Genomic DNA, 14,801 nt, shown 5'->3' with positions numbered 1-14,801 from the left:
TGCCAGTGCCCACCGGGCGTCCCGGGAACTTGTGGCTGAGCGATGCCTCCCTCCGTCCAGTCGCCGCGAATCCTCTCGCCCCGCAGATGCAAAAGGTCATTTTTCCTCCCACGTTGACATCGTTTTCCGGCCGGTTGACAGCGCGGACCCACCTCCCGCGGCGCTGCTCACAGTTAAAGGAAGAAGGCGTCCCTTCCCCCGACTTCCTCCCTCCCACACCTCTCTCCCTCTGTTTTACTTGTCCTCCTCCAGCCTTTTCTTTGTCTTTACCTTCTATTCCTCCTGTTTCTAAATTATTCTTCCACTTTTTTTTGATTCTGCCCTGGTTTTATGAGCTCTAGAGCATGTCATCAAAAAAAATCCTGAACTTCAGAGACATTTATAAACTCTTAAAGTTGAACCAAACAATTTAAAATAAAACTTGAAAACATTAATCTAAAGCAAAGTAATCTTGCCTCCTAAACCATGGAATTCCACTTCCAGTGGGATCTCAGGTCCTGTGCCAGGTGTAACTTGGCATGGTTCAAGTGGTTATTTTTCTCAGCAAAACTGGGCTTTGCTACTGGACTGCGTAGGTAAACAGATGGATTCTGCCTTGTGAGTCTGGCAGTAACCACCTGACATTGATGGTTCACAAAGCATCCATGTAAGTCTGGGATTAGTGGCTGTTTAAATGTCTGAATGTCAGTGGTTTTGATCAAGATCGCTGGCAAAATTCATTATGGTCTGGCATATCCAGCTTTTGACATCATATGCTTGATTTAATAAGCTAAGTGAAAAAATTGGGATTATAGTAGAAATTTTATATCTTTCTAATATGGCCATTCCTCTTGAAATTGATTAGAATGTATAGGCAGTCCCCAGGTTTTGTTCCTAAGAACTATCTGTTGTTTTGCTGCAAAACAACAAATTTCATGTCACCGTATGTTATGGACTAGGTTACTATTGGTGAATGTCCCTTTAAGATAAAGCATAGTGTGTGTGTGTGGCGTGGTTACGACAACAGAAGATAAAGGACGTAATGACGTTTTTGAAGCAGTCAGTCGGAATCAGTCAGAGGAGAGAGAGAAAGAGAGAGACACCAGCCTGCTAGTCTCTATTGATGGACGAAAAACAGTAACTGTGTCTGTCGCTACAATCCACGTATGGATTTTTGGAGTAATCCGGTGGAGTCCACTTTGTCATTAACCTGTAGAGGGAAACAGGTATTTGTGTGGACGGCCACGATTCAAGTGCTTTTCGGGGTGAGGAAGATGCAGTGGAGTAGTCACTGCTGAGTAGACACTGAGGTGTTGTATGGAATGTGAACATTTGGATTTCGTAATTACTCTCTATTTTCTCTCTACATTTTGTCTTCAGTCAACGGTGATTTTGAAGAAGCCTTTGCTCACGTTTCACCTTACGGCTTGCTGAACTGAACTTCGAAAACCATTCCTGGACTTAGGGTTTGGGAATTTGCCACACACACACTTCGAGTTTAGTTTTTGGGGTTAATGTTTAAGATTTAACATTTTTACTTCTAACATTCTAACATTGTTACTTTTATTTTTCTTATTATCATAAGTAGTTATTAATAAAGTAGTTTTTAACACTTATACATGACTCAGTGTGTTTCTTTTGTTGCTGGTTCGTAACAGATAATAAATCTGATTCTAAATTCTGTAAACTGATTTCGTTTTCCAGAAATTAGAAAGGAGCGATTTCATTGAGGGCCAATTAACATTTATTTATTGTTTTCTCTTGTGTACAATGGTACAGAATCAGAATGTCCTACATCAGTGGCTAGTTTAGACAGCCTTAAAGCATCAATGGATGTTGTATTATTTGATATAGCATTTTACAAGTGTCCATAAAAGAGATTACCTTGTCAGTTTCCAAAGCAAATCTTTAAGTGGCCACCCACTGTGAACTGATACCTGTGTTCTTACACTGGCATCTGGTGACTGCTTAAATCCAGTGGATTGGTTACATGTAAACAATATCTTTTTTGAAGACTGGTCTTTTGAATTAACTAACTGCTACCTCTAGTCCATTACTCCTGAAGATGTTTGCATTTCTCTATCTAACCTTCTTATCTTGAAAAATTGTTTTAAATATTTATGGGAGATTTTGCTTAAAGTCAGATTTCTGTAAGTCAGGCCTTCTGTAACCCAGGATCCCTGTAATTGAATTATACCCAATGTCATCAAGGCCAAAACACACTTTACACATATTACATTAATACAGGGTATTTAACTAATTTTGTACATTTTGGAAGTGTCCCATCCAAGAGGAGCTCATAAGTTTATTCAAAATTAAAAATGCATAGTTAAATTTACTGTACTACTAATTTTATTATCTGAATGATATCTCATGAAGCCACTGTGACAAGTGGACACCAAGTGTACAATTGGATGTTGTGTTGTCTCTTTCCACAGTAACTCTAGGTTGCACACATGGCTTCAGGCACCTGGAGTGACTTTCCTTGCTGATCCTACACATTTGAACTTTGTTCTGGTGCCATTTATCTGTAAAGGTACCAGTGTACACACTCTGCCCCTTTACAGATGAATGGCACTGAGTTGAAGTGCAGCTGAATGGAGCTGCTCTAAAGGAAGAGGGGTTGTGGCCTTTGATAATCGATGCAAATCTGAGAAAACATTACTTAGCCCACAGAATAGACATGTGGTTACAGTATTTGTGTATAAAATAGTGTGTTGAGGGCTCTGCCATTCACCCCTACACGCTAGGTTTCATTAGAGTCAGGGCTGATCCCTAAATAAAGGTTCTTCTGCTGAGAAGCATAGAGTTGTACAGAAATGAGCCCTTAAGCCCACCACATCCATGCCGACCTTTTTGCTTGCATTTGGACTGTATCCTTCTATGCCTTGCCCATTTGAGTATCTGACTAAATGCCTCTTAAGCATAGTAATTGTATCATGATTAAATTCTATCTGCCAGAGCTCCACTTGATTCTCCCTCTAATGTATACAGTGGCAAGCAAAGGTTTGGGCACCCCTGGTCAAAATTTCTGTTACTGTGAATAGCTAAGCGGGTAAGAGATGACCTGATTTCCAAAAGGCATATTGACACATTTCTCTAATATTTTAAGCAAGATTACTTTTTTATTTCCATCTCTTACAGTTTCAAAATAGCAAAAGTTTGGGCACCCTGCATGGTCAGTACTTAGTAACACCCCCTTTGACAAGTACCACTGCTTGTAAACGCTTTCTGTAACCAGCTAAGAGTCTTTCAATTCTTGGGGGATTTTCGCCCATTCTTCCTTGCAAAAGGCTTCTAGTTCTGTGAGATTCTTGGGCTGTCTTACATGCACTGCTCTTTTGAGGTCTATACACAGATTTTCAATGATGTTTAGGTCGGGGGACTGTGAGGGCCATGGCAAAACCTTCAGCTTGTGCCTCTTGAGGTAGTCCATTGTGGAACTTGAGGTGTGTTTAGGATCATTATCCTGTTGTAGAAGCCATCCTCTTCTCATCTTCGGCTTTTTTTTTACAGACGGTGTGATGTTTTCTTCCAGAATTTGCTGGTATTTAATTGAATTCATTCTTCCCTCTAGCAGTGAAATGTTCCCCGTGCCACTGGCTGCAACACAAACCCAAAGCATGATCGATCCACCCCCGTGCTTAACAGTTGGAGAGGAGTTCCTTTCATGAAATTCTGCACCCTTTTTTCTCCAAACATACCTTTGCTCATTACGGCCAAAAAGTTCTATTTTAACTTCATCAGTCCACAGGATTTGTTGCCAAAATGCATCAGGCTTGTTTAGATGTTCCCTTGCAAACTTTTGATGCTGAACTTTGTGGTGAGGATGCAGGAAAGGTTTTCTTCTGATGACTCTTCCATGAAGGTCATATTTGTGCAGGTGTCGCTGCACACTAGAACAGTGCACCACCACTCCAGAGTCTGCTAAATTTTCCTGAAGGTCTTTTGCAATCAACCAGGGGTTTTGATTTGCCTTTCTAGCAATCCTGCAAGCAGTTCTCTCAGAAAGTTTTCTTGGTCTTCCAGACCTCAACTTGACCTCCACCGTTCCTGTTAAATGCCATTTCTTAATTACATTACGAATTGAGGAAACGGCTACCTGAAAACGCTTTGCTATCTTCTTATAGCCTTCTCCTGCTTTGTGGGCATCATTTATTTTAATTTTCAGAGTGCTAGGCAGCTGCTTAGAGGAGCCCATGGCTGCTGATTGTTGGGTCAAGGTTTGAGGAGTCAAGGTATTTATAAAGCTTTGAAATTTGCATCAGCTGGCCTTTCCTAACGATGACTGTGAACAAGCCATAGCCCTAACAAGCTAATGAAGGTCTGAGACCTTGGTAAAAGTTATCTGAGAGCTCAAACCTCTTAGGGTGCCCAAACTTTTGCATGGTGCTCCTTTCCTTTTTTCACTCTAAAATTGTACAAAATAAAAATAATAATACACTAATCTTGCTTAAAATATTGAAAAGGATGTTTCATTTTTAACTTTATAACTTTTGGAGATCAGTTCATCTTCTACTCACTTAACTATTCACAGTAACAGAAATTTTGACCGGGGTGCCCAAACTTTTGCATGGCACTGTCTCTTGCTGCAGCCTTCGACAACCTTCCTCGCTATCCACTGATTTTCGTGTCATCTTCAAACTTACTAATCATTCCTCCTACATTCATATCCAAGTCATTACTATGTGATTATATCAGTAAAGGTCCCAGTACCACTAGTCACAGACTTCCAATCAGAAAAGCATCCTTCCACCACAACCTTCTGGCTCCTATCACCAAGCCAATTTTGGATCCAATCTGGCAGCTCACCTTGGATCCCATGTGCCATAACCTTTTGGACCAGCCAATCATGGGGGACCTTGTCAAATGCCTTACTAAAGTCTGTAAGGACAACATCTATCACACTGCCTTAATGAATCTCCTTGGTTACCTCCTCAAAAAAAAACTCGGTCAAATTCATGAGACAGAATTCCCCCTTACAAAGGATTGCTGACTCTCCCTAATCCATCCCTCCAGTCTTCTGGTACTTCATCTGTGGCTAATGGAGATACAAAGTCCTCTATCAGGGCCTCAGCAATCTCCTCCCTTGTTTACCATAGTATTCTAGGATCAATCTCATCCAGCCTTGGGGATTTATCCTCTGCTGTCCTTTGAGTAAATATAGACGTCTATTGGGATTCTCATGGGAATTGGTTTTCCTTTGCACCTTATGAAAGTAAGTCGTTTTCACACTAGAATTAAGATGGGTGGTGAATGAGAATAGAATAGCCCGCTAATTCAGACATTATCTGCGATATACATTTTCATATTAAAAACAATGATTGTGATGATGAATGACGAATGTCCTAATTTGCTTTGTAACCTAGGAAGGATTAGGTCAGTTTTAATTTCAGCTACAACTAGCAAATATAGCATAGACTTGGTCTGTGCAAGTTAGTACTGCATTAGGTAATGGCTAGTAAGGCATTTCTTGGAACACTTTTCCTTGTTCAAAGAATGTTTAACAAACCAGTTTTCATTTACACTTTGATGTCTGGTTATCCAAAGTGTGTTATGTAATTTGTTGAAATTGCTTAACTGGCATGTCTTTTATTCTCTTATGTATTCTGAATAATATAACTTGCCTAAATATCAATTAATTACTTAAAATGTGATTACTTTAGGAGCTGGTTATCATTCTGAATCAAAAGCCAAGGAGTATAAACAAGTTTGCAAGAAAGCTTGCCAAAAGGTAGGACTGTTTGCTGTTTGTTGGTTTATAATGTAAGCTAAACATTATTGGGAATCTTGTTTACTAATGTTATAGCTTAACGTGAATTGAACATTTTCACAAAATGCTGAAAACTTAGTTGAAACATTGAAATGAATTTGAATATTTTTAAAGTAAAGGTATTTCAACCAGAAACTGTTTGTGTTTCAGGCAATAGAGAAACTGCAAACTGGTGCTCTTGCTGTTGATGTAGTAGCAGCAGCCCTTATTGAACTAGAGGTAAGAATATGAGCAGAAAACTTTTTCCATAGTTCATATGTTTAGCTCTTCAATGTTCTTCTCACTTGGGTGAGAGAGGAGATCGATTCGAATCCTATGTTCTGTATTGAAACTTTTTATCTCTGCAAGTAAGTTAATTACAATTCTTAAAGGGGAGGAAAGGAGCCTATATTCCAATAGTAATTTATTAAGATTAAAAAAAGGAAATGAGGGAAATTCTTCTACAGACTATTTGCATTGAAAAAGAGAGGCAACCCTTTCAAATGGAGATTCTTTTGATAGTTACAAAGAATTATTTGTTTTCATTTTTTAAAAATCTGCCTTTGTCATTTCAGCTGTTACTGGAGTTGCAAATTTAGTTTTTATTTTATCATAGATCTCGTTTCTATGCTGGGTTCACACCTAACAGAGAATGTCATATAGCTTGTTGAACTCTGGTCTGGAATTTGGTTTCATTCACTTCCATTTTGGAAACAGACTTGTACATGCATATGTGACTATGTTGTGCATTTAGCACATAAAACAGAACAAATTTCTGTCCCAAGACATTCCAGTTTCGTCTATTTAATTTCATGAACTTTAGTGTCTTGAATTGGAATTGTGATTCGAACTAATGGAAGGACAGAGTACTGGACAGCATTGAGATGAAATTCCACTTAGTGTGAGATAATGGAACTATTGACTGCTGACAAATGAACTTGGGTGGTTCTGGTCCAGTTCTAAGTAGTTGTGGCTTTACAAACACTGTCCAAGATTCAGCACGAATTGGCAATCTTGGAAAGTACACCTGATTCCTTAAAGGAATAAGGAAAACGGTGAAACTGCTGCACTTTTGGAAAAGTATAGAGAAAATTGCAGTTGGTGTTGGACCATGCTATGCGTGACCAAGTTCTTCGTTGTTGACCTTTAGAATTTTACCATCCCATATTACAAACACAAAAATCTACATTGTAAGTAAAAGGTAAGTACTTGAAACAGCCAAATATAAATCTGTTGAATGTGACCATCATGCCTATCTATAGCAATTCCACTTGCCTGCATTAATTCAATATCCCTCTTTTGCCCTGCTCTTTCAAATGCCTGTCGAGAGGCCTCTTAAATGTTGTTACTGTACCTGCCTCCGCCACCTTCTCTGGTAGCTCATTCCAGATACCAACTGCTCTATCTGCAGGAAAAATTTACCCCTCAGATCCCCTTTAAACCTAATGCCCTCTAGTTTCAGACACCCCTACCATCAGAAACAATCACTGGCTGTCTACCCTATCTATGCCTCTCATGATTTTATATACCTCTATCATGTCATTACTTAGCCTCTTTCGTATCAGGGAAAGCAGACTAAGCCTATCCAATCTCTCCTGATAACTCAAGCCCTCCGATCCAGGCAACATCCTTGTGAATATTTTCTGTACCCTATCTGGCTTAATCATGTCTATTCTATAGTTTGGCGACCAGAACTGCACACAGTACTCCCAAGTGCAGCCTAAACAACATTTTGTACAACTTTAACATAACATCCCAACTTTTATACTTAGTGCCCCAGTTGATGAAGGCAAGCATGTCTTCCTCACCACCCTGTCAACCTGTGTTCCTATGTTCAGGGAACTATGTACTTGTACTCCAACGTCTATCTGTTCAACAACACTGTCCAGGGCCCTACCATTCACTGTGTATGTCCTGCTTTGGTTTAACTTCCTAAAATGCATCACTTCGCACTTGTCCGAGTTAAAGTCCATCTGATGTTCCCTTGCCCACTTTCCCAGTTGATCTATATCCTGTTGTAATCTTAACCACCTTCGCTAATCACTGTCCCACCAATTTTGGGGTCATCTGCAAACTTACTAATCATGCACAGTAGTGTAGCAGTTAGCATACGCTTTACACCGCCAGCAACCTGGGTTCAATTCCGGCCACTGTCTGTAAGGAGTTTATACATTCTCCCCATGTCTGTGTGGCTTTCCTCTGGGTGCTCCGGTTTCCTCCCACATTCCAAAGACGTACGGGTTAGGAAGTCGTGGGCATGCTATGTTGGCACCGGAAGTGTGGCAACCATTGCAGGCTGCCCTCAGAACACTCTACGCAAAAGATGTATTTCACTGTGTGTTTCGATGTACATGTGACTAGTAAAGATAGCTTATCTCCTATATTCTCATCCAAATCATTAATATATATGACAAATGACAGAAGACCCAGCACCGATCCTGTGGCACACCAATGATCACAGGCCTTCAGTCTGTAAAACAACCCTCCACTATCACCTTCTGCCTTACGTGATCCTACCACCAGCCACCTCTTGCCCTCCTCATCCCTTTCTGCTTTCCACAGGGACTGTTCTCTCTATGACTCCCTTGTTTGCTCATCCCTCCCCGTCCCAAGGCACTTTCCCCTACAAAGGTAAGAGGTATAATGCCTGTCCCTACGCCTCCTCCCTCACCACCATCCAAGGCTCTAAACATCCCTTCCAGGTGAGGCAGAGATTTACATGTTTCACCTCCAACCTTGTTTATTGCATTTGGTGCTCTCGATGTAGCCTCCTCTACATCAGTGAGACCAAGCACAGACTAAGCGACTGCTTTACCAAGCATCTGCATTCCATCTGCCGTGGCCTTCTGCAGCTCCTAATTGCCAGCCATTTTTATTCCCTCCCTATTTCCACATCGACCTGTCTGTCCTCTGCCTCCTTCACTGTTTGGGTCAGGTGAAATGCAAACTAGAGGAACAGCACCTCATATTCTGATAGCATGAATATTGAATTCTTCTATTTCAGGTAACCTGCTCTCCCTCTGTCCCTTTTCACTCTCCTCCTTATCTATCCAGTTCCTCCTACACCCACCCCAGCCCCCCATCACTCTTTCTTTCTGCTCCTCTACCCACTCCATCTGCCCATCACCCACACCCTCCTCCCACTTGGTCCCCTCCCCCTACTGTTCCCATCTGCCCACCCCACTTCCCTTATTTGGTTCCCTGCTTGACCTTCCTTTCCTTTCAGATTCCATGATCTGCAGTCCAGTGCTGTTTCCATTCTTCCCTCCCCCATCTGCCTATCACCTTTTCTCACCTGGATCTACATGTTGCTTGCCAGCTCCTGCTCTATCCCTTCCCCTTTGCCTCTATCTTTCAGTTCAAATGAAGGGTCTCGACCCAAAACTTTGACTATCCATTTCCCTCCATGGATGCTGCCTAACCCGCTGAGTTTTTCCAGCAGTTTGTTTTTTGCTGCAGATTCCAGTACCTGCATTCTCTTGTCTCCAAGATTCTGAAGGGGGTTGACAGGGTAGATGCTCTGATAGTTTGCCCTTGGGGTAAGTTTAAAGCGAGGAAATGTAGTTTTGAAATACAGGATTGCCCACTTAAGATTTTTTCTAAGTTCATTTTTGGGGTCTGGGAGTGGCTTGCAAGGCCAGCATTTATTGCCCAATGAAGTATTGTGTGCAATTCTGGTTGCCATGCTGTAGGAAGGATGCGATTAAGCTACAGAGGGTGCAGAAAGGATTCACTGGAAAGTTGCCTGAACTGGAGGACTTAAATTATAAGGAGAGATTGGATAGCCTGGGACTGTTTTCCCTAGGCCTGAAGGAGGCTGAATGGTGACCTTTATAGAGGTTTACAAAATTATAGGAGCATAGATGGGGTAGATAGTCACAGGTTCTTTTACCCAGGGTAGGAGTCTAAAACTAGAGGGCATAGGTGTAAGTTGAGAGGGGAAAGATTTAAAGGGAATCTAAGGGGAAAGTTTTTCACACAGTGGGTGGTGGGTATGTGGAACGAGCTGGCAAAAGAGGTATAATTACAACGTTAAAAAGACATGTGGATAGGTACATGGATAGGAAAGATTTAGAAAGATGGGCCAAATGCAGGCAAATGGCTTTAGCATCGATCGGCATCTCAGTCAACATGGACAAGTTGGGCCAAAGATCCTGTTTCTGTGCTGCATAATTCTATGAATCTAATTGTCCTTGAGAAGGTGTTGATGTGTCACCTTATTCAATGCTGCAGAGCTTTTGTAAAAGTACTCCCACAATTCTGTTAGATGGAGGCTTTCCAGGATTTAGATCCAGCAACAATAAAAGGACTGTCAATATATTTGCACATTAGACCATAAGACATAGGAGCAGAATTAGGCCATTCGGCCCATCGAGTTTGCTCCATCATTTGATCATAGTTGAATTATTTTTCCCTCTCAACCCCATTCTACTGCCTTCTCCCCGTAACCTTTGACACCCTTACCAATCAATTAGGATGGCATCTGACATGGAGGTGAAGGTAAAGAGGAATTCCTTTCTTTGGGAAGATATGAATCTCTGGAATTCTTGCTCAAGGAAGCTGTGGAGGCTATCATTGAATGTAGTCTGGGCTGCAATAGATTTTTGGATGAGGGAAATTAAGAGACAAAAACAGAATGCTGGAAGTACTCAGCTGGTGATGCAGCACAGTTTTAATAGTGGGTGGTGGAGAGAACAGAGTGTATTTCATTATAGGATGCAGACCAAAATTGTTAAAGTAACAATTACTTTAAAAATCAGTGGTAGCTTTTTTGAATGGCATGTTAGTGAACCGACAAGGGAAAATGCTATCTTAGATCTGGTCCTGTACAATGAGACAGGTAAAATTAACAATCTTGTAGATTGGGATCCCCTTGGAAAGAGTGATCATAGTATGACTGAATTTCTCATACAAATGGAGGGTGCAATAATTCAATCTGAAACCAGTGTATTATGCCTGCACAAGGGAGGAGTTGGCCAGTGTAGACTGGAAACACAGGCTATAACTGGAACAGTTGAGAAACAGTAGAAGACTTTCAAAGAGATTTTTCACGGTGCTCGACAAAATACACTCCAGTTAAAAGCTAGGACAGTAAGGGTGGGGAGAGCCAGCCTTGGATAATGAAGGAAATAAAAGGCGGCATCAGGCTAATAGCTCATGCATACAAAATCGCCAAGAGTAGTGGGAAACTGGAAGATTGGGAAAACTTTAAAAAGCAACAAAGAATCGCTAAGCAAGCAATAACGAAACGGAAGATAGATTATGAAAGTAAATTAGCATAAAATAGAAAAACAGATGGTAAAAGTTTTTATAATTATATAAAGCGGAAAAGGGTGGCTAAAGTGAAGGTAGGTCCCTTGGAAGATGAGAAGGGGGAATTAATATTGGGTAATGTGGAAATGGCCGAGGCCTTGAACGACTATTTTGTGTCAGTCTTTACGGTGGAGTACAGGTCTAACATGCCAAAGAGAGATGTTATCGATGCAATAGGATGTGAGGACCTTGATACAATTGCTGTCACTAATGAGGTAGTGCTGAGCAAACTAGTGGGCCTGAAGGTAGACAAGTCCCCTGGTCCTGATGGGATGCATCCCAGGGTACTGAAAGAAATGGCGGAAATTAGGGTCGAGGCATTTGTGATAATTTACCAAAATTCCCTGGACTCTGGGCAGGTTCCCGCGGATTGGAAGACAGTGAATGTCACGCCACTGTTTAAAAAAAGGATGTAGGCAAAAGGCAGGTAACTATAGGCCAGTTAGCTTAACATCTGTAGTCGGGAAAATGCTCGACGTTATCTTTAAGGAAGAAATGGCGAGACATCTGGATAGAAGCGGTTCCATCAGGCAGACACAGCATGGATTCAGGAAGGGCAGGTCCTGTTTGACAAACTTACTGGAGTTCTTTGAGGATATAATGAGCACAGTGGATAGAGGGGAACAGGTGGATGTTGTAAACTTGGATTTCCATGAGGCATTCGATAAGGTGCCGCATAATCGACTTATCCATAAGATAAGGCTGCATGGAATTGGGGGTAATGTATTAGCATGGATAGAGGATTGGATAACCAATAGAAGGCAGAGAGTTGGGATAAATGGGCGTTTCTCTGGTTGGCAATCAGTGGTGAGCGGGGTGTGGCAGGGGTTGGTGCTGGGCTCACAGCTGTTCACTATGTACATTAACAGTTTGGAAGAGGGGACCAAGTGTAGCATATCTAAGTTTGTTGATGACACTAAATTGAGTGGATAAGCAAATTGCGCAGAGCATGTGGAGAGTCTGCAGAGAGATATAGACAGGTTAAGTGAGTGGGCAAAGGTCTTGCAGATAGGTTACAATGTTGGTAAATGTGAGGTCATCCACTTTGGAAGGAAAAACAGAAGATCAGATTATTATTTAAATGGTGAAAGATTGCAGCATGCTGTTGTGCAGAGGGACTTGGAAGTGCTTGTGCATGAATCGCAAAAGGTTGGTTTGCAGGTGCAACAGGTTATCAATAAGGTAAATGGAATGTTGGTCTTCATTGCTAGAGGGATTGAATTTAAGAGCAGGAAGGTTATGCTGCAACTGTACAGTGTACAGGTGAGGCTGCACCTGGAGTACTGTGTGCAGTTCTGGCCTCCTTACTTGAGGAAGGATATACTGCCTTTGGAGGCAGTGCAGAGGAGGTTCACCAGGTTGATTCCAGAGAAGAGGGGGTTAGCCCATGAGGAGAGATTGAGTCACCTGGGACGATACTCGCTGGAATTCAGAAGAATGAGAGGGGATCTTGTAGAAACATATAAAATTATGAAAGGGTTAGATAAGATAGAGGTAGGAAAGTTGTTTCCACTGGTAGGTGAGACTAGAACTAGGGTACGTAGCCTCAAGATTCAGGGGAATAGACTTAGGATGGAGATGAGGAGAAACTGCTTTTCCCAGAGAGTAGTGAATCTGTGGAATTCTCTGCCCAGGGAAGCAGTAGAGGCTACCTCATTAAACACATTTCAGACACAGCTGATTAGATTTTTGCATAGTCGGGGAATTAAGGGTTATGGGGAAAAGGCAGGTCGGTGGATCTGATTCCACGACCAGCATGATCTTATTGAATGGCAGAGCAGGCTCGACGGGCCAGATGGCCTCCTCCTGCTCCTATTTCTTGTGTTCTTATGAAACATAATAGACACAAGCTGCAGCCACATCTTTGGCAGGGCAGGCGGGAGGGGTTTACTTGAAATTGTAAAACTCGTATCAAATCCTTAGCGTTGTAATGTAGCTAAATGGAAGATTTCACCAACCATCATTGGAGCAGTATAGGCTAAAGACATAAAGGTCGGAGTAGGATGGAGAATTAAAGTGCCAAATGAATGGTAGTTCAGCATTGCCTGTGCAGACTGAAAGGAGGTGTTCTGCAAAGTGGTCACTTGGTCTGCATTTGGTTTCTCGACTGCAGAGATCTCATTGTGAGCACTAAATGCAGTACACTAAGTTGAGAGAAGCACCAGTGAATTACTATATCACCTGTGTCGCATGGGACAGTGCTGTGAGAAGGGGAGTAATAAGGAATTGGGCAGGAAAGTGGAAGCAAATGCTAAATCATGCATCATATTTTTGAATGGAAGGGAAGGCTTATTTATGACCTACTTCTGCTTTTGTTCTTGTGTGAAGGATTTCAGTAATAATAGATTAATGAAAAATATACTGTCTCCTGAAATTTTATTTCAGACCTTGTGAATTTTTGGAGAATAGGGGGAAATGCTAATTTATTTCTTCATTAGTATGTGTAATTGCATCCAATTTTGCATCTCTAGGACTCTCCATTCACCAATGCAGGAATGGGTTCCAATTTAAATCTCTCAGGAGATATAGAATGTGATGCCAGTACAATGGATGGAAAGTCTTTGAATTTTGGAGCTGTTGGAGCACTCAGGGGTATGTAGATTTTGATTTTGAAAAAAATTAGCCAAATAGATCAAGGAACTAAATGTGATGCAATTCCCATCATATCAGATTTCCTTTGAATGCTGGAAAAGGTTGACTATTGACCAAATTTAAATCAATCAGTAACATCCATATATTTTATTCCATATGTTTTTAAGGGGAGGGTTATTGACAGAATAATACATAGAACATAGAAAACCTACAGCACAATACAGGCCCTTCGGCCCACAAAGTTGTGCCAAACATGTCCGTACCTTAGAAATTACTGGGCTTACCCATAGCCCTCTATTTTTCTAAGCTCCATGTACGTATCCAAAAGTCTCTTAAAAGATCCTATCTTATCCATCTCCACCACCGTTGCCGGCAGCCCATTCCACGCACTCACCACTCTCTGAGTAAAAAAAACTTACCCCTGACATCTCCTCTGTACCTAATCCTCAGCACCTTAAACCTGTGTCCTCTTGTAGCAACCATTTCAGCCCTTGGAAAAAGCCTCTGACTACCCACACAATCAATGCATCTTATCATATACACCTCTATTAGGTCACCTCTCATCCTCCGTTGCTCCAAGGAGAAAAGGTGAAGTTCACTCAACCTGTTTTCATAAGGCATGCTCTCCAATCCAGGCAACATCCTTATAAATCTCTTCTGCACCCTTTTCTATGGCTTCCACATCCTTCCTGTAGTGAGGTGACCAGAACTGAGCACAGTACTCCAAGTGGGGTCTGACCAGGGTCCTATACAGCTGCAACATTACCTCTCGGCTCCTAAATTCAATTCCCCGATTGATGAAGGACAATACACTATATGCCTTCTTCACCACAGAGTCAACCTGTGCAGCTGCTTTGAGCGTCCTATGGACTCGGACCCCAAGATCCCTCTGATCCTCCACACTGCCAAGAGTCTTACCATTAATACTATATTCTGCTATCATATTTATCCTACCAAAATGAACCACTTCACACTTATCTGGGTTGAACTCCATCTGCCACTTCTCAGCTCAGTTTTGCATCCCATCTATGTCCCGCTGTAACCTCTGACAGCCCTCCACACTATCCACAATACCTCCAACCTTTGTGTCGTCAACAAATTTACTAACCGATCCCTCCACTTCCTCATCCGGGTCATTTATGAAAATCACGAAGAGTAAGGGTCC

The 14,801-nt window shown here is 41.7% G+C and overlaps 1 protein-coding gene across 2 annotated transcripts in view; it reads left to right on the top strand.

Annotated features, from left to right (window-relative positions):
- tasp1 (taspase, threonine aspartase, 1) overlaps positions 1-14,801 on the top strand; it is a 95,663-nt gene that overhangs the window by 386 nt on the left and 80,476 nt on the right. For both annotated transcript variants that reach the window (XM_052011060.1, XM_052011059.1), the window contains exons 2-4: positions 5,646-5,713; positions 5,903-5,971; positions 13,516-13,636. In XM_052011060.1, the coding sequence (XP_051867020.1) occupies positions 5,646-5,713; positions 5,903-5,971; positions 13,516-13,636 (258 nt within the window). The remainder of the gene's footprint in view (positions 1-5,645; positions 5,714-5,902; positions 5,972-13,515; positions 13,637-14,801) is intronic.

Source organism: Pristis pectinata, chromosome 3 (assembly GCF_009764475.1).
Source record: "Pristis pectinata isolate sPriPec2 chromosome 3, sPriPec2.1.pri, whole genome shotgun sequence".
Taxonomy (NCBI): domain Eukaryota; kingdom Metazoa; phylum Chordata; class Chondrichthyes; order Rhinopristiformes; family Pristidae; genus Pristis; species Pristis pectinata.
Note: the sequence above shows the minus strand (reverse complement) of the source record. Positions and strands in the feature narration are given on the sequence as shown.